At 39.8% G+C, this 28000-nt stretch overlaps 2 protein-coding genes across 3 annotated transcripts; one reads left to right on the plus strand and one right to left on the minus strand.

The window, feature by feature from the left end:
* The first annotated feature begins 1629 nt into the window (after positions 1–1629).
* USP8 (ubiquitin specific peptidase 8) lies at positions 1630–22997 on the plus strand. 2 transcript variants are annotated; one of them, XM_058846663.1, is made up of 20 exons: positions 1630–1787; positions 6310–6480; positions 7134–7278; positions 7760–7845; positions 10414–10558; positions 11183–11240; positions 11980–12124; positions 12385–12547; positions 13684–13828; positions 14006–14199; positions 15291–15908; positions 17145–17225; positions 17835–17915; positions 18283–18545; positions 19158–19370; positions 19854–20064; positions 20416–20652; positions 21174–21316; positions 21684–21816; positions 22043–22997. In XM_058846663.1, the coding sequence occupies exons 2-20, from the start codon at positions 6377–6379 to the stop codon at positions 22226–22228; spliced, it is 3351 nt and encodes a 1116-aa protein (XP_058702646.1). In that variant the 5' UTR covers positions 1630–1787; positions 6310–6376; the 3' UTR covers positions 22229–22997. The 2 variants fall into 2 exon arrangements, with proteins under 2 accessions (XP_058702646.1, XP_058702647.1); XM_058846664.1 differs by lacking the exon at positions 17145–17225.
* A 497-nt stretch (positions 22998–23494) lies between these two features.
* Positions 23495–27999, minus strand: USP50 (ubiquitin specific peptidase 50). The gene is made up of 6 exons (XM_058846666.1): positions 27792–27999; positions 27187–27382; positions 26376–26573; positions 25761–25903; positions 24530–24662; positions 23495–23967 (listed from the first exon to the last, which is right to left on the minus strand). Exons 1-6 carry the CDS (start codon positions 27977–27979, stop codon positions 23803–23805), a joined length of 1023 nt encoding a protein of 340 aa, XP_058702649.1. The 5' UTR covers positions 27980–27999; the 3' UTR covers positions 23495–23802.
* Between the last annotated feature and the right edge of the window lies 1 nt (position 28000).

The raw sequence follows: 28000 nt of genomic DNA on the forward strand, positions 1-28000 counted from the left end.
TAAATAATCTAATACATTCCACTAAAAATCAGACCAATTTTTACTGTTTAAAATTATTTATGTAATACTGCTGCACACGAACATACATGCTGATAGGAAAATGTGTTCTAACCTGAGGCAACCACAGCACGTTAAAATGTAATCAACATTATTAGCATGTTTTAACAAGCTCTGGAGTGGGGTAAAGCTAATTGCACAGGCAGCTCCTCCCCAACACTTTTCTATGTATGGCTGGGGTTTGTCCATACAAGTAAGACCAAAGATTGTATCACACAATTTTTTCATATAAGAGAAACAATAAAAGGGGTTCTCTGAGTCCAGTTTGGACAGCAGTGAGTATGAGAGTCAACATTAATTTGTACACATCCCAAGCTCTGACATCAGTGGACTTTCCCCTTCCATCTTGTCATAACTTTCTGCTATCACCCACCCTAGCTAAAACACATAGAGCAGGTCTGAAAAAGGCACTTACATGAGTGTGGTGTTATTAATATTCAGTTCAGCTTGGAGTTGTTGGAATCTATCAACTTACTTTGGTATTAACCTTTCTGCACAATATAGAAGTCATAGCACTCTTCTCATTTTTCCTGGAACCTTTCACATGCCTGATCCCTCACGCACACTGCGAACTACAGATGGAGAGATTGAGCCTTTCATGTGCCCAGTGCCTATGTTATTGTACCACTAGATGCTGTGATACAGTTCAGCTTCCTGGGCAAGGAATCATGTATTTTGGAAGACTACACGAAGACAGGCATCTCCATGTTTCCTAAACTTCCCTGTTTAGGCTCCAAGACCTCCCTGTTTTCTAAAGTCACTGACAGAAACTGCTGCAGCTCACAAAACATTTCCATTGGCAAAACTGAGCACCAGGTTGAAACGCAGTTGTTGAATCCCCTCACCTGCCGACAGAGTTAGGGGACAGTCCAGGATTGTGGCAGCACAAGAGTATCTCCTCCATTTGTGTAAGATCTCCATGACACCACCAGCCTCTCCCCTTCCCCCAGCATGACCATACCAGTACATCCACACATACCTGCCATCCCTGAGGTACGATGCTTGTAGTAACACAAGGTGCACAGAAAACACTGTCATTAACATAAAAACTTGGAGTGTCCCCTCAATCCAGTTTTCTCCAGACTAAAAATAGGATATTTTATAAAGAGAGGTGTCTCGCCTTCCCACACCAGGTTGCACACTGCAGTGAAGCAGTTTAACACTCCATACAAACGCTGGAATGCCCTACAAAATGTGACAGACCCCAGAGCCCGATCTTAGTGGCTTGGCCAAGGTAACAAATCTGGTCCCGAGACGAGGAGCCGGGCGCGGCGGGGCAGCAGCCCCCGGAGGCTGGCAGGGCACGGCAGGGAACCTCGCGTTCACACGCAGGGCCGGCGGCTGCTCTCGGGCCGAGGTCACCCGCGTCTCCCTCCCCTCACACCGCCCCCAGAGCCACCCCAGCTTCGAGGCAGCTCCGCGGCGGGTGTGGGTCTGCGCTCCCCACCCGACCCAGCGCTCCACGCCCCACACGGCCCGCAAGCCACCGTCAGATCCAGGACCTGCCCGCACACCCCGCGGCCCGAGCCGGCCCCGCGGCACGGATAGGGCCGTGACAGTCCCCGCCCCCGCGGGGAGCGGAGGCCCGGCAGGAGGGAGGGAAGCAGGGAAGGAGGAACGCCGCTGAGTTCCGCCCTAGCAGCCATGGCCGCGTAGCGTCTTCTCGGCAGCCGCGCTCGGACATGGGCCTGCCCCGGGCCGGCGGGCGGAGGCAGCGAGTCCCCGCGGCGGTGAGTGCGCGGCCGGGGCGGCTCTGGGCCGGCGGGGACCGAGGCCTGCGGGGCAGGGGGACTCCGGCAGTGACGGGAGGGGCGGGCGCCCTTGGAGGGATCCCCGGGCCCAGCCCCGCCGTGCGGGGGAGCGGCCCTCGAGGGGCTGCGGACGACGGGGGAGCCGGTTCGGGCCGCGCGGGGAGAATCGGGCCTGGCCCGGCGGAGAGCCGGCGATGTGACCTTGGGCAGCCCGCAGTCCCCCAGCCCGGCCAGGGCGCGGAGCGAGCGGGGCCGGGGAGCCGCCGCCGAGGCCGAGAGCGGCCGGAGGAAGATGGCAGGGAAGCGGCGCTTCCCAGAGTGCCGCACTCATGCGGCCGGCGAGCTGCGGTGTCATGGAGATTGCCACAGCCCGGCCGGGCCGCCGCAGCGCTATTGACCGCCCGGTTAGAAACTTGAAGGAGTTTTCTGCCTCTGTCACCTCCTCGGCTTCTTATCACCTCTGCAAGGCGTACCTTGCAAATGTTCGTTTATTTAAATTAGAAGTGGAACTATTTGTGGTTTTACTTAGAATAACTTCCAAACTTCCTGCAGAAAATCTAGTGTATTTATTTTAAAAAAACTTTATAGTGTCTTCCTTTCCTCTCGATGTCAGTGAAACTGTTGGATGGTTGTCTGTCAAAGGGTTTTCTCTGTGTGGAGAGAGTCGTTGCGAGGCTTGGAGGGTTTCAGCAGGGTGCAAGGCCGGGGAGAGACCCGTGATGTGTTGCTGCTCTGGTGACTGGTGGCAACCAGGAGAATGGTGAGAGTTTGGGTACTCTGTGAGCATCATGAGCTTGCCATAAGAAGACTCAATGGTTATAATCGTCCTATGTACGTTATATTACAGGACCAAGGCCTGTAGTACTAACAATACCAGAGCCTGGAAGAGAGCTAGAGGACACACAGAACTAAATATGCTGATGGTGTAGTTCAATCATAGTAAAATTCTCAGCCTCTAAACTCACAAAGATAATCTTAACAAAACCAGCTCTTGTGTACTAAGCACAGACAGTAAAAATTCTGAGAAAACTGAGTAACTTAATGCTCATGAGAAATCAATTTCTTATTTTTTTCAAATGCTAGAGACAAAAGTAAATGAATAATACTTCATTACATACCTGAATTGGTAATGCACAGTACTTGTACCTGTATTTCACAATGTGTTAGTGTGTGCACTGCTTGCAGTGTAACTGCTTCTTGCATTGTTCTTTCTGTAGTCATTCCACTTAAAGCTTACTCACATCCTTAGTAAAACTGGCATGATAATTAGGTGTTGAAAAACCTGTTACCAACAGGTATGTTTCCCTGTCAGGGTAAAACTATCCATTCTAAGTATGTTAAATGCCCATAAACATACAAGCATGACTTCATTTATACTTTTGGGATATTGGCCTGGTTTTCAGCACTCATAGGTATGAAAAAGGAGCCAGAGATAATACTTCAGCCAGGGGTAGCAAAGGTCCCAGGTTTTGAGTTTGAGCTTAATTTTTAAGAAAAAAGTTGACAAAGCTGAAATAGGTTGTTTCTCCTTCTTCACAGTGTTGACTAATAGAAGGTTTAGCTATTTCAGCTTTAGCTATTTCAGCTTCTTCCGTCCCTTGTACTCATAATTTTATGATGTGGTTTTCTTTTGTGCTGTCTAGTTCCAAACTGTATTTGTGCAGCTGGATTTTGCTGGATTCCTCCCCTGAGACTAGGCCAGTTAGGAATCTGATATCTGCAAAAAAACTGTGTTCAAATTCAGGTGGCCGTGTTTATCAGTGAAAGAGCTGATTTGGACTCTGAAGCCATAGTCTTCCCAAAGCTTGCTCAAAAATGAAGGAAATAAGCCATTTTCATTTAAATATGAGGAAAAATTGAGGTAAAGCATATCTTAAAATTTAGTAGAAGCTTAAGAGGTTTTAAGGGTCCTTATGAGCCAAGACTGAGTAGTCAACTGGCAGACAACAGTGGTCAGTCTGTAGTAACGAAAATCCAGTTAAGGGATCTGTAATGCATAAACCTGAAAATGTTAGTTACAGATCCAAAATCAAGATTCTGTATAGAAAAATTACTTAGAAACTGCAACTGAAATCTCACTAATTACATATGCTTTGTGTATTTCAGTTGTGTGGTTGAGAATTTGATTTTTTAAAACGTGTTACTCTTTATCCATTTTTCTCATTTCACTGCAGCAAAATGTGTGAATTGTGGTGCCGTGGGAGGTCAGAGTAATACCTCATTCATCAGATACTGTGGTTAGAAGCTATTTTTTTTAAAAAAGGTATAGAAATTTATTTTAATCAGAAAATGAAAGTTCAGCAGTGAACTTGCATGGCAGTTTAAAGACCTGCAGTTGTAACTTAGTGACCACAAGAAAATGTAGAAAGACAATTTTTGTTTCAGGCCAAAGCTCAGAGCTGGCTTTTATTTACTAGTTCTGCATTTGTATAGATGATGTTCCAGAAGATCTGCCCTTTTCAAGGTGTGTCAGCAACACTTGAGAATTTAGTGTCATCATTAAATGGTTCATCTTCCACATAATCTTGAGCTTTTTTTGCTCATATGCACACAGCACTCTAATGCTATGTGCATATCTTATTCAGACTGCATATTTAGTTACAATATTCTGTCAGAACACAACCAAATGCTGCCACTTAAGATTAAGAAAATACTGGTTACATAACAGAGCAAACATTGAAGATATATTTGGAAAGGACTTAAAGCTTCAAAGGGAAAGTCTATTTACAGTTCCATGGAGAAAAAAAACCAGCCAGGTAAAGACATGCTCTGAAGGTAGAATGAGATGAGCAATACTAAAATCTTAATAAGAGTGAATTTGAAGCCTCTCTTTATGAGGTTGCAAAAAGTATGTCTTTGTTTTAGGCTAAAAGACGTTTATACTGGGAAGGTCTTCTTTAGGGCAGGGGGTGTCTGTGTTTTGTTTGTACTGCATGCAGTTCTAATGGATTATCTGCCTTGTTTTTGGCTCCTAAGTGTCTCCCTGATAATTACAATTGAATGTATGACACATCATATAGAAAAGACAGTGTTTTAAGATGAGTGAGGTATGGCATATATTTTTAATTTTATGTATTAAAGATAGAATTTGAGGACCTTATTACTTACTTTATAGAATTATCTGGAAATGAGTCTCCTAAGAGGGGAATTTTAACAAATTTTTCAGTTTTAAAAAGCTGATGCCTAGTTGGAAATGACCAAATACAGCATCTGTGTTCAAGCAGTAAGTTATTTTGTAGATATTGTTTGGTCTGACCTTGGCATACCAGACCTTACACCAAAGGTTTATGTTAACTTAGCGTCTTTGTTTGATAACCAGTTCCTAGACCATACTCTGTTCAGTAATACTTCAAGGAGTACAGCAGCGATGAGCCATGGGAAGGGATCCCATTCCCACCATAGCTTCTCATTCTTGACTGCACATGTCAACTGCTGCCCTTGTACAAGCTGTGTAGCCTTTCTGCTTCTTTAGCAGGCTGAATTGGCTCAGTAAGAGGTTGGAGAAGTACCAAACCAGCATGAGAAAGAGGGAGGGAAATTGAGGCTACCTCATTCAGTGGCAGTCAGCTACTGATCAATTTGGTCAGGTGAAACTTCCCTCTGAGGTCACTGGCTGGTTTTTTTGGTCACACTTGTCATGCTGATCATCACATTGAAAGGGAAATGCTCTACCTTCATCTTGTCAAAAGCCACGTGGCTTTCTTTACTAGGAAATAACTTGCTCGTACCATTTGAGTGTCTTTCTTCTAATGAGTTCCTCTTTAATTCCTTCAGTATCGCACACATCTTAATGTCTCACCACTTGTGAGGGAGCTCAGTTCCTGCTCTGCCACCCCCAAGGCTAAAACAGCTCACTGTGTACTAGATGCAGAGTTTTAGTTAGATGCAGGAAACTTCATGGACTTCCCTATCTCAGATAACATGGTGTAACAGTCCCTTGTGACCAAACTCTGCTTAACTATTTCGTAGCTACCCAGAGAGCACTTTCAAATGAAAGCACAAAGTCAACGGCACCAAGGAGTAGAGGACCTACAGAATGTCCAAGACATTTCAGTTGACTTTAATGGTAGCAGCCTTCCTGTTCTCAGCTTATCTCTTAGCAAGACATTAGAAGTCATTTTTCAAAGGAGATAGTGTGTATTTGCAGAGTACAGAGGAGTCAGCTAATTTTTGATAGTATACTTAATGGCATTTCAGTAGAATAAATTTGCTGGATTATGATGATTTTGAACATTCGTGAGTCAGCATTTTTTATTAATTTTTTTATTTTTCTGTTAGCACCATATTGCTGGACATTCTTGATAAATTATCTGCAGTGATTTCAAATAATTATCTCACTTTGGGAGGATTAATTTATACTGTTAATTGTTTGGACACTGTTTGCTAGCTCACATAGGGTGAGATGAATTAGGTAATAAACCTACACAGGTAACTTATGACTACTGTACTAAAAGTAATTGGAATATAATTTGGCTCTTCCTACCCTTTTTTCCTCCTCCAGAAAAATATTGATAGAGACTTATAAGAAGCTGTAAAAACCTAGAAGGGACATAAGTAACAATATTAACATGCCTGCTGTGGCATCTGTACCTAAGGAGCTATACCTCTCTACTTCATTGAAAGATCTCAACAAGAAGACAGAAGTGAAACCTGAAAAGACCAGTACAAAAAGGTATATATGTTATAATTTATTTTAAATTAATACTTAAAATAATAGTTTTTCCAGACCAAATTTGTTGTGGATCTAAATTTCCTTCATTATTTCTGCTACATAAAGAAATCTTCAATAGTCTTATATATGGCTCTCAACTGTCACATTGAATATGCTTATTGCCTTCAGAAGGTCACTTGGCATAGTGCCAAAACATGACTTGGACAAAGCACAATGCCCATGAAAATCTGCATGCTTAGAGGAAAGGCTATATAAATGCAAATCTGTAAAAATGATAAAACCTTTAGCTAGTGTCTGAATGCTTTGCCTCTAACATTTTTAGACAATCAATGGTTTAATTTTGTCTTACTATGAATTAGTTTTCCGTAGAAAAAAAAGTTTTTCTTAGAAGGGAAGAGTTCCTTTTTCCATATCTCACTGTGGTATTTAATTATGGAAGACTTTAAATAAGGCTGGTAAACAAACTAGCAAAGATAAACATCATTTGGAGGAACATGATTGCAGTTCATATTTAATTAAAGTTTTATATTAAGGTCGTAAAATGCTTAATATATGTGTGAAGTCTGTAAACACTTAAGATGGCTTCTTGTAATGAAAAGATGTTTGGGGACAAGTCAACAGTGATGTGCTTTACTCCTCTTCTTTGGTTTCAGTTATGTACAGAGTGCCCTTAAGATTTTCAAGGCAGCAGAGGAAAGCAGACTGGATGGAGATGAAGAAAAAGCTTACATCCTATATATGAAATATGTGGCTGTTTATAATCTTATTAGAAAGAGACCTGATTTTAAGCAGCAGCAGGTATAAAAGCTTTCTGACTAATCTCTTCAGTGTTGGTCAAAGTATGACAAGTACAGAGAATTACACTCATGCACATTCAAAGGATCACACTGATATTAAGTAAACTGACTCACCTATGGTGCTGTTTTTTCTTTCCTGTTTTTTGACAAGTCTGGTGTTAATTTTTTTACAGTTTTCTTTTAATGTATGAACTATATAATGTATGATCTGTGAATATTTTTGCATGGAAAGGTATTCCAGTAATTTTCACCAGTCAGACTTTTTTGATGAAGTTTCCTTGTCTAGCCTTTATTAGTGTTATAAAACAATTTTACTTACAAACTCATATTTAAATGGAAAATACTTTGATTCAAAGCAGTTCCTTTTGCTGACATTAATATCATTAGAATATCAATTCTCCATACAATAGTGACTGTTGACATGCATAGAAGTAGGCATTATTAAACTGTATATTTTTGTGATGTGATTCTTGTCATTTTAGGATTATTTTCATTCAATTCTTGGACCTACAAATTTAAAAAAAGCTCTCGATGAAGCTGAAATATTGTCAGACAGCCTTAAACTCAGGTATGTAATATAACTGATGGCTAAGACATTGTTTATACCTCGAGCCTGTACCTGTACCAAGTGCAGGTTTTCATGCTATTTAGTAGTAAGTAATTGCACTTGAGTTAACCATAGGTACCTGAAATTCTTCAAAGCTTAAATTTATTCCCAGAAGTCTTTTACTAGAAATAATTTTCACTGCCACATACTCCAATAACTTGTCATTTTATACACTTGTCTGATAATTCCTGGTAACTTTGGTTTGTTGTCAGTGTCTCCTAGTTTTGTTTATTGACTAATAAAAAGAAACCACAAGGTCTGAAGTACATATGCAGTAGAAATGATCAAGAGCAATTTCCTCCTCAACCTTTTAATCATAAGGTCTTGTGAACCCAATTACATTAATGAATGTTCCTAATAATCAGAAATGTTAAAAAGTCCCCCTAGTCTGGATGTAGTTTACACTAAGAAATGCCAGCTTTTGATTCTTTAGCCACACCTTTCCTCTGCCACCTGCAGCCATTTATATGGAATGCACGGTTCTGCCAGTATGTAAATGAACAGATGCTAATGGGCTTTTGGGTACCTGATTGACAGCTGTCAAATTACTTCTTTATGCCATAAGCCATGAAATTGTGTTAGTAAGAAGTTGTAAGGTAGGGTCTATCCTTAGGTGATATTTAGCACAGTAGTTGTTACTTCCAGCCTTCTCTGCTTCTTGCATTCTTAGCAAGACTTTCTTGCTCTTTTAACTCTTTCCGCAGCTGGGCACATTTCCCTTCACAAGTGTCATGTCCTACCCCGGTCCTCCCAAGTATTTTTGTGAAAAGTGTATTTTGTACCCTTCATAGATTTTTATGCTAAATCTGTAAAGTTAGTTCAGGTGAACCGTGAGTGTAGTTACACGTATGTGAAGAGGGACTTCGCAAAGATGTCTGATGACACTGTGTATGAAGCAGTCTTTAGATTTTCTTAGTTTAGGTGAGTGTTACAATTCAACAGAACTACAAACTCACTCTAAGAGTAAACACCGATAGAATCAGAGAAGCTCAGAATGTAGGGAGTTGTTGTTTAAATAACTTACGTCTTTTTATGAGAGGAACAGAGTTTTGAAGTTGACACAGTAACTTTTAACCACTCTGGCAAAATGTGTAAATATTTAAAGGTAACAGAAATGAAACATGACTCCTGTGTAACTACAGAAGTAGTTTCAAGAAAATTATTTGTATGATTTCTTCCCCAGGCAGTAGGCCAGCAAATAGTTTGAATGTTAATTGTTAACTAAAAGTGGAGCTGCTTGAAACTTATATAGGGGCAGGAATGCTTACTATGTGCACTATGTGAATGACTGACTATGTGTTTCAGAAGTGTAAATGAGAAATTGATAGGTAAATATTTCATACTGACCAAATTAAACTAAAATCTGAAATATGCTTTAGTGTCATTAACTCCAAGTGGGAACAAAATGCTCAGTTCTGACTTAAAATGCCTATACCAAATCAAGAAGCCTGTTTAAAAAATAAAATTACAGACTTGCTGCCTCCTTCCTCTTAGTGGGCAATTAGTGCAGTAGACTTGGAGGTGGAATTTGACTGAATCATCTGGGTTATTAACATAGTACTTTTGAACTCAAATACAGCTGTATTGTCATTGTTATTTTAACCCTCATTACGCAACAGCTGGTTAAAGTGAGCACTTACTAACACAGTTCTGTGTTCATGTTTTACTTCTTGGTTCAGTCATCGAAATTGTTAGGTCAAACATTCTTTTTTTGTTTTATGATACCAGTAACGCTTAAACTTCTCAGCTGTATTAAATGTAATGCTATTGAACAAAGATGTGACTGTGGGTGATGTGAAAACTGCAGTTTGGAGGTCACTGGCTTACAATGCTATGATTGTCCTGCCAGTGGTGAAAGGCTGGGAGGGTAATTTTCAAGTCTTGAGGCTTTATAAAAAGGACAGCTGTATACAAGACCTCATCCCCCAGAACTCCTGAGAGAACATGGTTCTTGCATTGGCTTCCCTGTAGGCCCAGTGTTTGAAACAAGCACCAGGCACACAGGTGAGCAGATCATGGAGTCAACTTAGATTCTGAAGGTGATTACTGTATGAGTAGTTCAGATACAGCTTCTTAGAAAAAGCAAATTTAGATAACTAAGCTAACTTAACTCCTCACTGGCTCCATTGCAAAACAAAATAAAATACCTGGGATGACTGTTGTAATATATTGGAGTTTACTTGTCAGTCACCAGTGCCTACCCTGAAAAAAGCAAAATACATTCAGAGATACCATAGCTCAGCATGACCCCAGGTTTAAAGAAAAAAAGAGCTTCACAATCAGTGGCTATGTAATAGGACTCAAACCAAGATTCAACAATAAGAAAACCAACCCAAAAGTGTGAGAAATAGGACCACATAGTTAGGAAGAAAAATGGAATTCATTGGAATACAAAATACTTTAACTTTTTAAAACTCTAAATACTTCTTTTAAAACTTTTGCCTGAAGACTTAGTGATTTTGATATTAATAATCCAAGGTTAGCCAAAACCACAATATTGAAAAAAAAGCACTTTTTTCCCTCCAATAGATATGAGGAAGCTGAAGTTCGGAAAAAACTTGAAGAGAGGGACAGACAAGAGCTGCAGAAAAAGCAAGAACCAAAAGATGATGGAAAGAGCTCAGGCAAAAACTCCTCAGAAAGTGCTGTGGATTCCAAAGGAAAAAGCCAAAGGGTAAGTGAAGATGTTTACAAAGTCTAATTCACTCTGAATGTATAGTTTCAATCTAGAATTTGGTCTCTACTAGTAGCTATTTCCAGTTCAGAATCAAAGTAAGTTAATTTTTGAATTAACTTACACTCTCTGTAACCCTTCTTTGACATTTCTTTGGAATACATGAAGTCCTAGCAGCCTCCAAGTCTTGTATAAGATAGACTGAGCTTTACAGTAAAGTCAGATTCTGTTTATGCTAGAATTAGTGCAAGAAACCCAAGCTAATGGTGACAAATTGATGTTAAGAATAATATGTCTCCATTTTAGGGGAAGGTCAACTTTTTATTGTGGAAACACTTATATCTCGACAAATACTTCAAGAATTTCTTCTGGTAGATGATGGTGTCCTAGGCTGTATTACCTTTGTAACTCTTTTCTGTCTAGGCAGTGCAGCAACCTTAGTATCTCTTGAGTACATTTGTCAGCACGTCTTCAGAAGCAGCTCCCTTGTGCTGTGTTTCTTCCTGTGGCTTAACTGTCTGACCTTCAGTTTCCTTCAGGCTCCGTGACAGTCATTGTCTGTTGGCCACCTTAGTTCTGAGAATTGCATACTAAAATATTTTTTTTCCCCCCCTTATAATACAGGTTAATGGTGAGACGAAGCATTCACTGGAAAGAAAGGATCAGTCTGATAGCCTGAGTGGTAAGACATGCATTGCTCACACAAATATGAAAAAAGGTTTCTGTATGACTGCACTAATCACCTCACAGCTGCAGTTCTTCTCAGGAGTTACTGCAGTTAAAATATTTTGATGAAATTATAATATCCTGCATTTCAGTTTTAACAAATTAGTAATTAATTAAGCTCTGTATTAAAGCCTTCATTACTTCTCATAAACTTAAAAAGCTGTAGTTAGTTTTTCAACTGTTCAGTAATAAAAGTTGAACTAGTCCTGAAGTGGTCAGGTTACAAAGAAAAACAGCTCTACAGCTGATAGGCAAGGCTGAAATAAGATAGCTTACTGAGTTAAATACAAATTTTTTCCTTTCCCCTCAAACCTTCTGCTTTTTGTTCTTGTAGTGAGTATGTGAAAATGGTCTCTGGAGTTCTTAAGAGGAACATCTGCAGCATGTAGTTCACAAATGCTTGCCTATATAGCTTGATTTAAATGAGACCACAATAAGTTAAACTTGTTTATCACTGAAATACTCAGTATATTATAGGATATCAGTATATCATATTGTCTAATCTAACAGATCAGGTGCTGATCACTACAGCAGTGGGAGCAAAAGGTCCGCACTGTAATGAGTCACCTCCATGACTTTCTGGGACTTTTTAGTTATGTTTCATCTCTTTGCAGTCTTGACTGCACCAGTCAGACACCATAGCTATTTTCATTTATAATGTAGCTTCTTACATGTAATTGCTTCTCTCTTTCAAGGAGCAGTCACACCTGAGAAACTGTTTGCAATGATGTCAGACAAAAATACTGAATTGCTTATAATGGATGCTCGAAAATCGAAGGATTATCAGGAATCCTGTATTCCAAAATCCATCAGTGTCCCAGAAGAAGCTATCCGTCCTGGGTAATTCATGATGTTAAATGAGAGTGAAATACTTAATTTTCAAAAAAATTACATGCTTTTAAAGCTCGTATACCTAGTGTCAAAATCCCTGCTGTGTACCACTGAGTGAGATGTATCTGCACAGCTCTGTTCTTGCATGTGCTGACTTCAAGACAATGCATATTTATTTTATCCAAGCACATAAACATCTATGTATTATATATTGTTGGACAAAATGTTACTTGTACATGAATCTTTAAATGCCTGTTAATACATTTCAGAGATACTGCTTATCTAATTGAAGCTAGACTCCCAGAGGATTCTAGAGATCCATGGAAGAGGAGAGGACAGTTCCATTATGTTATACTGCTAGACTGGTTTAGTTCTGCTGAAGACTTAAAGCTGGGAACAACTCTTCAGAGCCTGAAAGATGCACTTTTTAAGGTTGGCAAAGTCCATCTTTTAATTCATTAATTTATTCATCTTAGTAAATAAAGTCTAGAAGCACTTGTATGTACAAAATATATGGAGGCCTTAATGACACTTCAGTTGGTTGAGTTTTCACAGCCTGCTTGTTTTGATAGCAGAAGTGTAGTTTGAAGTTTCACACTGTACTCTAGTAGAGGACAGTATCATTTATTAAACAGGTAAGCAGCAGAATGATTCAACTCACCCCTTCAACAAGCAGCTCATCAACTTAAAGTTCTTCGCTGACAGAATTATTTGGGAAAGCACTTACAGTCCTGTTTCCCAGGAACAGTCACCCCCTCTCCTGTACTAGAGCAGTAATTCCTCATCCATGGGAGCTGGCTGGCCATCTGCTCAGGCAGGCCAGAGAAGGGCAGCTGCTGTACAATCCAGATGCTTCCTACAATGGAGGGATTTCAGTGAAGGAGGCTCCAGAAATATTTTGAGCATGGTTAACTTTTCTGCATTATTGAATATAACTTTTAGAGACTCCACAGTGAGTAGATGCCCAACATTTTTGAGTCAAACTCCTGCTATGGCTGTGTTGTCCCTTCTCTCTATAGTGGTGGCTCTTGTGGAAGACTGCAAATCTTTCTGTTACCTTGACATTCAGGACTGGGGTACAGAAATAGTTCAGGCAGTTCTCTTTATTGCTTTACAGAATATTCTCTGAACTCTCTGTGTCTTGTTCATGTACTGAGGAGATCAGGAGGAGGGCAGTCTGAAGCCGGAACTCTCAAGGGGTTTCAGAAAATTAAAAAAAAAAGCTGTCTAAATTATTAATCCCTCAGCAAACATACCAGATAAGAAACTGAGGCAAATATACTTTTCTGCATGGAGGATTGTTATGTGAAGTAGCAGTAAGTGGTTCTTTCTGTACTAGAAATACCCACATTCTTTTGTAGGCAGAGCCAAGAACTAAACTGTGCTTGGCGTTCTCCAAACACAGAGAGAATCCCTATTTTTGCAACCTCTTTAATTCTTGTTTAAAAATCTTGAAAACAATCTCTTAATTTAATGTCTAGGCACAGAAATTTCAACAGCACTAGTAAGCTGTGAAAGTTTCCTTTCTATTTTTGAATCAATTAACTTTAAACTTTTTTTCTATACAGTGGGAAAGCAAAACCATCCTGCAGAATGAACCTCTAATTCTAGAGGGAGGTTATGAAAACTGGCTCCTTTGTTTTCCCCAGTATACAACAAATGCTAGAGTAACTCCACCCCAGCACGGCAAGACTGAAGCAGTGACTGTTTCTTGTAAGTATAAAGGATGACACCACACCAAGCATTTGTAGTTACTGGAGGAGTCTTTCATTCATTCATGTGTTTTAGGAAAGTCTTGTTCTGGCTAAAAACTAAATTTTGGGTTGGAATGGGGGGTTTATTTTGCTTTGAGAGTTCTCTTACAGTTCCCTCCTGTCCCTACTCCTGCAGTGGATTTTACATATCCATCTCTGGAAGAGCCAGCTCCTGTGCCACCTGTTGTTGCTGAAAATGAAGAAATGGGAGATAATTTGGAAGAGAGACTAAAGTCACTTAACAGACCAAACATACAGGATGCTGCTGTTCCAAAATCTGACAGTTCCTTTGTAGTTAATCCAGTGTCAGTTCCAAGAAGTATCCCTGAGGTAAGCTTTTTGACCTGTTATTTTCTTCAGTTAGCATATGGTTAATCTGTTAGAGACCCACCACACCCAGAACTCTAAATCCACATACTCAGTACATTTGTTTAAGCTTTGTGCATACTCTTGATGGTCTGTGAAGCTGTGGCAACCAATCTACAGAATTCTATGAAACTAAATACACTTAACAGAACAGCAGAACTTTTCATAAATGTTTTTACAAGAGCACATGAGAAATCAAGGTCAGCAATTGATCACTAATTCAGAAAGTTTATAAGTAACCTTTCTTAAAGAACATAGGATGAAATACAGAGAGCACAGTTCAGCCATGGCTTACCTTGGCTATTCCACAGTCTGATTTACAGCCACTGTATCTTCCTTCAAATAATAAAACATTTAGGGCTTTTGTCACTCTCAGCCCAGTAGTGAAAGTACAGGAATTTGTTTCTTCCTTTCATGTGAATAAAACTTTCTAAAAACACCTTTGTAGATGTTTTACACTAAAATAATACTTTCCTTAGGAGACAAGGCTAAAAGCTCTTCACTTACAGCTTTTAATATAGATTTCATTCAAGAGACCCTAATCTGTAAAATTTAAAGACCTTATTTCTGTTTGTCCCTGAACCAGATCAGCTTTTATTTCTTCAGAACATTCACTTCAGCATCAAAAACAACCTACTAGCCTACATCTGAGCATGAGCCATTCTTAAATACTCCTTCCCACCATGCAGGTCTGCCTTAAACATGTGCTTTGTCACATGATTGAGAGCCAAGCCCAAATTAGGCTGCCTGATTGATTTTCCTAAAATGTTCACTTTGAAAGCTCAAAAATAGAGGGCTGCATAGTGCATAATGCTGTCCTTATGGTTCTTTAGGGTTTGTTTATTAGTTCACAACTGGAATGAATACCTAATTTTACTAACAAGCAATTTGAATGAGCAGAATTAATGAAATTGAGAGACCACTGTGTCTGGTAGAAGTCAACTTTTTATCATTTTTATTATCTTATAAATCTCACTTAGGAAGAGCTTAGCTAAGAGAGTAGTAATAGCTGGAGAGAATTGTTCTGCACTCTGTGTTCTGCACCTGTGTTACAGGTGGATCGTTCTAAAAAGCCTTCACTAAAAATGCTTGATGATAACAGAGCAAAACCTCCAAGTACAGTCAGTGGCATCCAGTCTGGTGAGAGTGGAAGAATAGTTCCAGACCGCTCCACAAAACCCGTGTGTGATGCAAGGAGCACTCTGACAGAAGAAGAAAAAAGTCGGGTCCATGCAGAAACTGCTGCTTTATTAGAGAAAAACAGGCGGGAAAAGGAACTGCGAGAGAGGCAACAACAGGAACAGAAAGAGAGGCTCAAGAGAGAAAAAGAAGAACAAGAACAAAAAGAAAAAGAACAAGAACAAAAGGCAAAAGAAGAACAGAAGGAAAAGGAACACAAAGAAAAGCTACAGCAATCAAAAGAGGACAGAGAGCAGAAGGAGAGGGATGAACAAGTAAAAAGAGAACAGGAGGAAAAGGAACAAGAAAGAGCACACAGAGAAGCAGTAGAAGCAAAAAAGCAAAATAAAAATGAACCAGAAAACATTGGTGCAAAAAGGATTGAGATTGACAAAATATCCATGGAAGAAAGAGAAAAGGGAACTCGAACACCAGAAACACAGAAACGGGCACTGGGTGATGCATCTCAGACTTTTGTGACTGTTCCAGGCAAGGTTAGTGAAAAAGAAAGTTATCATCAAATGTTAAGTAATTATTCACTTAATTCACTTAATTCACTTAATTATTCATGCTGAATAGTCTAGTTTTAATCTAGCAATTTGAAATACATAATTACAGGTTTATTTAGACCACTTTTTACATGAAAGTAGAGGAGAGAGTTAAAACCAAGACACAAATAGATTTTGGTTTTTTTGCCCAAGACAAGCTTGTTTCTTTCTTGTACGTGGGCAGCATGAAATCCCCACAGGATAATAAAATTTTTCACATGGAGCTAGAAGGGATGATGGTTCATAGACTGCAACCCTCAACCCTCTATTTCAAAAATAGAAGCCTGGAGGTATTTTATCTCTTGTACCAGCTTTGTATTGTTATGTGATGTTAGGGACACAGAGCTGTCATAAAGGAACCTTTTAATGCCCCCAGCTGTAGAAACACTGACAGAACAGGATTGTGTTGCCTAGCACAGGAAGCAAAGCAACACCCTCATCTAGAAGTTTTGCTGAAAATGGTCCAGTTCCAAATCTTGAGGGGAAAGGAAGGGAATGTCACAGTTCTTTCTTTCCTCATTCTTGAAAAAAATTGCAAAATTTCTCAATGTACAAATCTGATCATAAAACAGGAGCCACTTGTGAAGCTAACAATGGAACAGACGTCTTTAAAACCACTTCTCACGAATGTGCATTAGGATATTTTTCTCTGCTTTTTTTCTTTTGCAATTGCATTTGTGATTTGATCAGATACTGATGCACAAGAAAGTCAAAATAAATCTCCCTGTGCAAATTTAGCACAGTCATTCATGAGCTTTTGACTGACAGAGCAACTTCACGTAATCCCAAAATGATGGCCTATGATCAAATTCATGTTGGCTTCACAGTGTGCCTTTTCCATGGAGAGGTTTGACCAGTGAGGGGTGAAAGGGAAAAAAGGCTGAAATTTAACAATAAACTGTAAACCCTACAAGTTTTAGGGTGGAAAGTAGTGTAGGTGGAACTTCTGCACTTTATTTCTGAGCTGTTGAAACTACAGAACAAGCTGTAATACAACATTCAGTTTCAAAAATTAGTCCAGTGAACTGCCTATACTATATAGAAAAAATAAAAATTACCTGCTTTAACCACTTTATTGTGGTACATTTAACAGCCAAAAAAGAAATTATAACTCTGCTTTATCAGCATTCTTTACTGACATGCCAGATGAAAATTGAAGCCTTCTCTCAAAATCTTTTGCAGCAAAAAGGACAACCAGACAGTGGAACTCAAAAGCCAGGACCCCTTAGGGAGGATTCTGAACAAGATACTGAAAGACTTAAAGTAAATACAAATGTATTGTATGTAGCCAAAATAATCAAGCACATGATGCTTTATGATTGTTATATTATGTTAAATTCCTTATTTCAGTTTTTTAAGTTGTCATGTTAACAAAAGACTATGCCATGTTCACTGTGTTTGGTTGCTTTTTTTCATTTGTCATATTCATATGAAAACGAAACTTTCATTAGAAGTCTTGATGTATTTCTGGTGGCATTAATAAGCATTCTCCACACATTCGTCATCTCATGCATACACTTTCAAGTGCTACTTTGAGGGAAAAAAGCTCAGCCTTATGTGTTTAACAGAAGCACATACTCCTACTATTTCCTGATTCTTCAGGGAAAAAAACTGAGTTTTGAGACTTTTGTGAGACTGAATGGTAGGTTTGTTTTTTTGTTTTTTGGAATGTGTCAACAAATGGGTTTTGTTTAGATTGAGCAATAGAAAATACTAAATTGCTAAATTACCATTACAATACATTCAATCTGTAGTCAAGGATTTATTGTAGTGTTTGCACTGAATCATGTAACTCCATAGAGAAGTCACAGGCAGCTTGTTGCTCTGCATAGGTAACTGTGTACATACCTTACTTTTCTCTTTGTTTATTAGTCCCAGCGGGAGCCATTAATGAGAGCACGAAGTGAGGAAATGGGAAGGATAGTCCCAGGGCTGCCTGCAGGTTGGGTAAAGGTAATTCCTTCTGATATGAAACTCAAACTGTCTTGTGTAGTTTTGTCCTGTATTTCAGTTATGTCTTATTTCTAAGTTGGATCTTGTTTACTCCCCTTCAACTTCCACACAGTTACTTTCTGAATTTTAATATTATTTGTAATGAACCTAGGACAGTTCATCTGCTGTTCCTGGTATTTGCTGTTAAATAGGTGTTTTGGTGAAAGTGCTCCCTTCTACTAAATTTAATCCATTGAATGTTGAAGCCAGTCAACTTAATATCCCAATGCCTGGAAAACTCCCATTCTTCTTATAGTAATTTATTACTAGGTAAGTTAATGATGGATTTTCACTTGGGTTTGAAACTATTTGGGTTTTTTTCCCCAAGTTCCTAGATGACATCACCGGAACCTATCGTTACTATCACTCGCCAACAAATACTGTTCAGATGTACCCACCAGAAATGGCTCCTCCAGCCACTCCTCCATCAACTCCTCCAACTCGGAAAGCCAAGCCAAAGGTGACTGTTGAACGGGAGAGAGAACACTCCAAACTGAAGCGCTCCTACTCGTCCCCAGACATAACCCAAGCCATTCAGGAGGAAGACAAGAAAAGAATTCCTGTAACTCCTGCAGTCAATCGTGACAATAAGTATGTTTGTTTGATAAGTTAGATCACAAGTCAGGCAGTATGACAGCACAAAGGACTTTCTTTGTGTTTAACCAACTGAAATTCATTACTATTTTCTAAGTGGGTTTGAAAGGATGCAAGAGTAGTAGCTTGAAATTTTATTGCTAAAATTCAATGTATAGAGCAGTTATCTTTGAGAAATCAATATAATAGTTATGTATTAGCAGGAATTTCAGAGCTTACAATCTATTTATTAGATGACAATTACTTTTTAAGTTCTGTTATTTGTATTAACATACTAAAAGACTATCTTCTGACAATTTGTGAAATGCAAGTTTTCAGATCTTAAACTGTATTACACAGCTAATTTTTCATCTGTGAATTAAAGAAATAAAAGAAAAAAAAAACCATAAGTCTTACAACTGATGGTGCCTAAAACTCAGCCTTATTATAGGCCAGTGTGTATGGATTTCTCACTGTTGCATTGGCTGGTTTTGAATACCCTAAATGATGGTATTTGGTGCCAGGATGGTCCAATCCCTGTGGGTGGTGAGGTGAGGTGTGATGTCTGTTGGTTTATGTGCACAACTTTGTCAAGTCTGAGACTCCTAAAAAATAATTTCTTGCTTATAGACCTGCCTGTTACACTAAAGCAGAAATTTCCAGGCTCTCTGCATCGCAGATTCGGAATCTTAATCCTGTGTTTGGGGGATCGGGACCAGCTCTGACAGGACTTCGTAATCTAGGGAACACTTGCTACATGAATTCCATATTACAGTGTCTGTGCAATGCACCTCACCTGGCTGAGTATTTCAACAGAAACTTGTATCAAGCTGATATTAACAGGTAACAGTCTCTCTCATCTGCCTTCATACTTGCCAGTTCAAGAAGATCACTTAGTGGGGCTGTTCATTTTTTTAAGTAGGAGACAAATGTTAACTTTTAAGCACCTTGACATTTTCAAAATTCATGTGTGTCACTAAATAGGTTTTACTATTAAATAATAATAATAATTAATTATAAGAATTACCTAGTAAGTAAATTACGATCACCATGTTCAAAAAATACATGTGTACCAGAGTCTCCTAATACCAAACTGAATATTTAAATACTTCACAAAACATGCTGAAAACAGCTGTGCCTTTCAGCTGGAATATGAAACCAAATTGCAGTGCTGACACAGATGAAAATTTATCTCCATCTAACAGCCAGTTTTCTTTAGTCTAAAGAAATTATTTTAAAATTGGGATCGTGTCTTGAATTAAAAACATAAATATTAAAACCCAGTTATTTGAATGGCTCAGAATTTTTTCGTCTCTTATTTTATAGGTCAAATTTCCTGGGGCATAAAGGTGAAGTGGCTGAAGAGTTTGGTGTAATAATGAAAGCTTTATGGGCAGGACAGTATAAATATATCAGTCCAAAAGACTTCAAAATTACAATTGGGAAGATTAATGATCAATTTGCAGGATATAGCCAACAGGACTCCCAAGAATTACTTCTCTTTCTAATGGATGGCTTGCATGAAGACCTAAATAAAGTAAGCAATACACTTAAACTATATATAACTTAAAACAAATTATCTATCTGACACATGATCAGGAGAAATAATTTTTTAAAATACCTTGTTATTCCATAAGAAGATTATGTTACTGCAACCTTGTATAGAAAAAAAATATGAGTATTCAGAATTAAAGTAGGAATTCAGTATGAAATGGTATAAAGTAGTGGAGGGAGTCAGAAGAATGCTCACTAGACAAGAACTGGATGGCTACACTGACATGTTTAAATAGCCTTGTGAATATTCAATCATATGCTTGCCTATAGATGAGACTTCTTACTTTCATGTACGTTAATATATTGCTGTGATCTTTAAACTTCTGCTATCCAGGCTGACAACAGGAAAAGATACAAGGAAGAAAATAACGATCACCTTGATGACTCAAGTGCAGCAGAAATAGCCTGGCACAAACACAAACAGCTCAACGAGTCCATTATCGTGGCACTCTTCCAAGGGCAGTTCAAATCCACCGTGCAGTGTCTGACGTGTCACAAGAGGTCCCGAACCTTTGAGGCTTTCATGTATCTGTCATTACCACTTGCATCCTCCAGCAAATGCACTCTGCAGGTATGGGGAACTGGAGAGAAACAGCTCCTGGAGTGCAGACATTCCTCTGGCACTTCATTATGATGCTGTGTCTGCTCCACTCTCTGGTTGAAGGGGTTTGTCAGCATTCTGCTTAATTTGCACTGACCTGATGAACATGAACAGATGAACAGATCTGAATCTACATAATTTTTTAATTCTTTTAAAGCTTAAAATAATAGGTCTTCCCTTAAAAGTTTTACTTTAAAAGCAGGATAGAAATACTGAAGCTGCAATAGCAGCATGTATATTACTTGCTTTGGTAGGTCACAATGTAAGTATTCTGTGGTTTTAAACAAAATATCGTCTGTATATTTTGAAAGACGCTAATTAATATCTGCAGTAAAATTTGCTTCCACACATAGATTTAAGTCACTTTTCTTCAGTGAATGTAGGATGCAGATAACGGATGCAGGTTAACAATCAAGTGGGAAACGAACATTTTTGTTATACTTCCATAAACGCCTGCCATACAAACAATCTCTGTTTGTATTTTGTTTTAGGAATGCCTTAGATTGTTCTCCAAAGAAGAAAAGCTCACTGATAACAACAGATTTTACTGTAGCCATTGCAAAACTCGAAGGGATTCTTCAAAAAAAATAGAAATTTGGAAATTACCACCTGTTCTTCTTGTGCACTTGAAACGGTAAGGAAATGGTGATTGGTGAATATTAATTAGTATCAAAAGACCAGGCTTTGATGGAACTGAATTATTCCAGGGCAGTAGCTGAGCATTTTTACTTAGAGAAGGTCTCAGATATATTACCAGTTGTAATGTTGCAAGAATTTTATTTTCATCTGATGCTTCTTTTATAAGGCTGTAATTCCCAAGGCACTTTTACAAGTGATCTCTTGTTATTTGTGCTAAGAAACACATGGGCAAGCATTAACAGAGCTGGGGGTTTTAGTTGAGACCACATCCTGGTTAAAAACACGGAAAACAAACATACTTAATACACTTGAATGGCTTGTGAACAACCTGTAACTTTTCATGATGCTTTTTAATTCTCTAGATTTTCCTATGATGGAAGATGGAAACAAAAGCTTCAAACTTCAGTAGATTTTCCACTGGAAACTCTTGACCTCTCACAGTATGTTATTGGTCCAAAGACTTCCTTGAAGAGATACAATCTGTTCTCAGTATCGGTGAGTAACCATGTCACATTTCAAAATCCAGCTGCACTTTATGCCAGGACTCAGGGTAGCCTGTGTGATTCAGCCAGGTTCCCAGGCTGCATTGTAGTTGCAGACGAAGCTGCATTTTAAAAAGAACAATTGGGATTTAGTAAAAATTTCATGTTCTAGATTATTTCCCTAACCAGGGAAGAAATGGCAGCTTTGAAGGCCACTAATCCTTGCCTTGTGTTCACAGAATCATTATGGTGGGCTGGACGGGGGGCACTACACAGCCTACTGCAAAAATGCTTCAAAACAACGCTGGTTTAAGTTTGATGACCATGAAGTGTCTGAGATCTCGGCATCCTCGGTGAAGTCCTCAGCTGCTTACATTCTCTTTTATACTTCCTATGAACAGCGAGCAGTAGATATGGCCACGTAAAGAAATATGGGTTATGGAAACTGGTTTTCTTTCTTCAAGAGCAAAGCAGGCCTGGGAATGCATATAAATATGCAAAACTACAGCAGACATAGTCACTGGAGGAGTGGGAGGGCTACAGCAGGGTGTGTGCCAGCAGGGTTTGCTCAGGCCCATAGCAGTGCTTAACAATCAGAGACTGATGGGTAACGCTTATGGTCATACTGCCATCTGTGAAACCATATACAAGCATACTTGCATTACTGTTCATTTAAAAAAGAACTATATTTTTAGTCTGCTCCAAAATTAAATTCTAGCTTAGTCATCTGAAATCTATTACCAAGTAGTTTAAAAATGTCTTAAAATCCCAAGGCATATCTTGGTTTATTTTTTTCTTTCACTGTTAATGGCCTTTTCACATTTCTAACCTTAAGCTTGATTCTACTGTGAATACTCTAGAACGATGTAAACAGTTAGGAATGTAAGTGTACATATTGATTGCATACTTGCACATCAGAGTTATGTATATAATAAAACGTTGTCCTTTTTGTGAGAATCTCTAAAACTCAGAGGATTGCATTTATTTGCCAGCTCTAAGTAATTGCAACACTACTTAATAAAAAAGCAGAGCTGTATTATTTTTTCTGTTAGCTTTTGTCAATATTTGTGCACTTCAGAGTTACTCTAAACAAACAAGATTTTCCTTTTTAATTTTTTAATATAAATTTTCATGTACACACGCATTAAAAACCTTAATGAAGAAATTATTTAAAAATATATCCTGTTAAATGTATGTTTGGGTTTGTTTTTTCATTCTCAACCTGTTATGTAATGATCAAGATTGTACAGAATAACAGTCTGAATCATATTCACACAGTTTAAGGTTCCCCAGGTTAAAAAATGCATTGTTTTGCATAGAGCTGATTAGTTTAAAAACTTTTAGTTTCATCTTACGTATTTCGCTGCTCTGGATTTGGGTTACTTTTCCTTCTCTGATTAGGTTGGCATTCAAAAGTTTTACATTCTGAGCTTTTACCTGTCTGTGTCTGTCTTGCTGATGGAATAAAGACGAATATTGATTGTTTTCCAGAAGCTTACAAGCTGCAAACAAGTTTGAAGTGCTGGAGGAACAAAAATGACATCAGTAGAACAATGCCTTGTTTTTTCTTATATATTAATGGTCACTCCATCCTCTCTTCTGTAGCACACAGTCTGGTCTGGTTGTGTGCTTTCGCTTTGGTATCCTTCTGTTAGTTCCTGAAAGGCAGCTTAGAACAACCTACTGTACATAACCAGCAGAAAAACAAGAATTTCAGGTAAGTGCGTCTGTGTGCTCAACATCTGTGTTGTTTTGAGGGGTGCCAGAAGGTTGTCATGGAAATCAACCCTTGGCCCTTGTGCACATGGAGCAGATGCACGTTCCTTCGAGGATTAGAGGCTGTAACTGTCCTTTCTAGGAATCACTTCCTGAAAGACCACAGCAGCTGATCAGTAGTGCACATGCTCTAGTTTATTGATGAAACAGGAGTTGGCTAATGCTGCTGGTGAGTTCTAGGTGCTGCCCTACCCGGTGTTGATTTTCGAGGACTAGCAGGGTCTCAGTAGCCTTTGGAGGTGTAGAAGAGGAGATAAGCTGTGTCAGCCTGCACTTCAGAGTCTGGGATTTCAGTGACCTGGGCATCATCAAAGCTGTACCAGTGTTTGGTGACTGCGTGCTTGCAGAAGGCCGTGTAGTGGCCATAATCCAGATCTCCAGCATGGTTCTGTAACAAACAACACAGTCTGTTAAAACCAGAGTCCTATTCTGTCTACTTACAGGCAAAGCTAGGAACTGGCAATTGTTTTATGTATGCACTTGGAAAAGATGGGACAGAGGGTCCCTTTTGGCCTAGAGCAGGGAATGTTAATTCAAATAAATTCTTTGAAACAGAGTAAATGGATCATGATCATGCTCATTTATTTTGCAATTGCATTTGCAACCCAACTATTAGCCTTGATACAGGTCACTGTAAGAGAGCCCCACTTGTTGTGAGCCATGCCCTTATTTAAAAACAGGATTCATGCAGGATCAGCCTGCGCGTGTATTCTGAGGAGGCATTATGTGCCAGGAGTGCATTCTTTTAAAATTGGGATGTTGGGGAAGGAGAAATAACATCTCTGTCCTTTAGTTTTGTACTGTTAGCAGATTATGTCCATGGCAGGTAAAAAAGCATACAACAAAACATACATTAAATGATGAATTATTAGATGTGAAGTCCAAACCAACACAAGCTGCATCTGCTCCATGAGGCAGGGCATTCCCAGTAAAAGCAGGGCAAAGCTTACCACTACAGCACACAAGCTGTACTCTGTATTGTTGCAGCATGATGCAGAGATGTAGGGAGAGAGATCCAGGTCACTGAACGGGTAGCAGACGGTGGTTGAGAGTTTCCTTCTGTGCTTGTCCTGCCAGGCAAACCTGAAATTAAATTTTGAATGATTTTAAATGACCCTCAACTTCTATTTGCATTGTGGTCATTGCTTAACTGAATTTCCTAAGAGGAGGGAAAACCAACAACTGACTACCCAGCATTTGAAAGAAAGATCTCTAAGAACGTTGTGTATTGCAGTAAACTGACAGGAAATGCACTAAACCCACATGAGATTTCCTGCAAGAAAAACAAAGCTCTTGCTTCCTGATCCTTCAGTCAAAGCCTGAAGTCATATCTTTGCATCACTCTTTCTGCATCCTAAACATTTTGGACTAAACTGCAGTGCCAGTGTCAGCTCTTCTCTCACGCCAGACTCCATCCCTCTTCCCTCTGTAACTTTGAGTATATCACTGCACTTTAAACATTTACGGTGTGGCTAAGAGCTGCATCTGGAGATCACGTCCTTTGAGAATGTTGAGAAAAGCAGATGCTGAATGGAAAATTAAATTAGAACTTAAAATAACATAGTTCTGGGAAGCCAAATCATCCCAGAGTAGTTTTCTTTATAGGTGGAAAGTTGTTAAGAAAGGAATTCTTTAGAATAAATTCAGCATCTGGCTGTGTGTGGCTAGTGAAGTCTGCTAACCCAGGTGCTCCTTTGCTCTGTTTAGGCCTGATTTAGTAAAGAGATAAACAAAACCAGAGTGTCTTAACTGCAGTAGCAGCAAGCAAAACTCTCAGTCCTGCTCATGGAAACCAAGCCACAAGCCCTCTCAGTCACCACAGGAACTGATTCACAGGGATCATACAGGGACTGAATGAGCCACTGCACTGGGCTTTAGTCAGTCACTGCGTGGTGGAGTTTTTCTTCCCTCTGAAGAGCAGATCCTAAGTACAGGGAGAAATCTGGTGGGCTGCAGTACACAGGCAGAACACCATGCATGAGAATTCAGGAATGCAACTTGCATGTTTGACAGCTGTATTTCTGTAAATGCCCTTTTAGTTTTCAGATATCAAAAGTACTAAACCCACTTATTTGCACTTGGAAACAAGTGATTTGTTTCCTTTCTGGCAAACACAAGCGACTGTCCTTCGTGTCTCACGTTACCCAGAACTGGCTATGTCCTACCCCACTTAGACTATACCTCTTTAAGTGGAAGATAATGATCTGTGGTGCCTTGGTTATGGAGGCCTTTACTGTTGCATCTTGGTTGTCTCCACACCAGTAGCAGTGGATTTGGTTGTTCTGAGTTAGTGTGTCTGGCTGGAAAAAGCATTCCAGGCAGTCCTGTAAAAGGAAAAAAAACAGCAAACATCACTTGATTGAACAGATCTCCCTCCACCCTGAAGGTGCTAAGCAACATAAGAGATGAGTTTGCTCCTCCTAACTGAAGTGTGATGCAGCAAGGCTGACATTACAAATTTGCAGGACAAAGCAGCCAACACTGGCTTCCATTCTCCCTATCAAGGTGGGAAATACATGGATGACTGGAAGAAACCTTCATGGCTGCTATTGAATGATCTTAATATCCCTCAGCCCCTGGAAACTCGTGAGCATTGTGCCTGTAACCTTACCAGCCTCAGTGGTTCTGACACCAGTTAAGAGACTCCACTTCTCTAGGGACCAGATCCAAGACTGTCCCTTAGTGCCCAGGAGACCAACATGACTAAAGACCTGCATCTTTCCAGTCACACCTATTAGTCTAAGCCTCTGCTCCCTGATGAAGCAGAAAGCAGCAGGAATGTGTTGGCTGTTGTACCTGCAGAGAGCACACTCTGGTGGAAGGGATGGGCAGGGAGAGGATGGTGAAGCTCTCGGGTCTGTGACTGAGGGCTTTGCATGTCAGACACCTGATACCATAGCTGAGCTGTCCCTCAAATAACTCTGTTATAATAGATGTGCCACTGCTACTCCTTGTGCTTGCTTCTGCAGCAGGGCTCTGTCTTTCTTGGCTTGGCTATACAGAAGGAAAAAACAAACAAACAAACAAAATATAGATAAGCAATTGTTTGAGAAGTGCCTTCGCTGGGTTTTAATAGGTGCTGCCCACTGCCTGGGTTGATCAGTTGTTAAGTCTTGTCACAGAACCTGGCTCTGTTATTTTACGTGATGGTTCATACATGCAGAGTAAGATTGATCCATTTTCTGAGAGAAAAGTAACAAAAATACAACTCAGACATTTGATAGCATTAATTGCTTGAAAAGCTCTTTATCAGTGGCTTTGGAGGGGAGAAAGTCATGAGGGCATATCTGGTGCTTGGCAGAAGTTTTCAGGCAGATGAGAAAGTGGAAGAACATTAAGTGTGGAAGGAGCAAGGAGAAGGAGAAGCTAGAACACTGAAGCTACACCAACATTGTCATTTAAATTGGGGCTGCAATTTGATGGAGCATTAGACAAGAAGCAAATTAATAATTGTGTGTACATGGGTATGAAATAAAGGAAGAAAAGGAAAGTTTTCCTTTTCAGCAAAGTTCAGAAGAGGAGAACAGCATTCCATGTAATAATTGCCTAAGTCATGAAATGGTGGAGGAAACAGCTGTAGTTCCCAAAACACCACAGCTGGGCTCACCTCCTTGAAAGCCTCGTGGAGGTCATCCAGCACACAGATGAGGAACTCCTGTGCATCATGCTGAGTCCTCCTGCTAAAAGTTGGGTACCGCTTCTCAAAGATGGAATGAAAAGCCTCAGGGGAAACATAATCAAATTCTCCAAGCCACATGTCGGACACCAAACAGCCAAAGGCAGTCGCAGACTCGCCAATCTCCCTTGGAAAAAAGGGGAGAGTTTCAGGTGATGTATGAAAAAATAGTCTGCCTTCAAGTGGGAGCACAAGACAGAAACTCAGAAAACAGATAAAGGTATAGTAGAGCTTTGGCAGCTGTTGCTTGGCTCGAGGGACTCTGCAGATCCCAAAGTGGTAGGAATCATCATCATCATGACAGCAGTAATGGGTATTGCCATCAATATGGCAAGAAAAGCTATCGTGCTCAAGGACCCAGCAAGGAATTAAGCTGGGCTCTCAAAGGAGAAGGAAACCAGCTGGTGGCAAATCTGACTGGAACTGCCTGTGGGGAGCTGGCAGGTGCCTTGGACATTCCCATGGCAACACATATCATTTGGAAGGAAAACGGTGCCAAGCAGAAAGCTTTCAGTACTGTGAACAAACCAACTCACTCGTGCAGGGCTGTGTTCCACGTTCCTGAGAGGAAATGCTGCACGAGCGGGGTCAGGCTGCAGAGGCACTGCAGCACCGCGTTCATGTAGCACGTGTTCTCCAGGTTCTGCAGCCCTGTGAGCCCTGGGTGCAGGCTGCTTATATCTTCCAGCTGTTCCTTGGGGGAATACTTCCATTTCCATGCCATCCTTCCACCTACTACGAGAAA

This window comes from Poecile atricapillus, chromosome 11 (assembly GCF_030490865.1).
Source record: "Poecile atricapillus isolate bPoeAtr1 chromosome 11, bPoeAtr1.hap1, whole genome shotgun sequence".
NCBI classification, from domain to species: Eukaryota; Metazoa; Chordata; class Aves; order Passeriformes; family Paridae; genus Poecile; species Poecile atricapillus.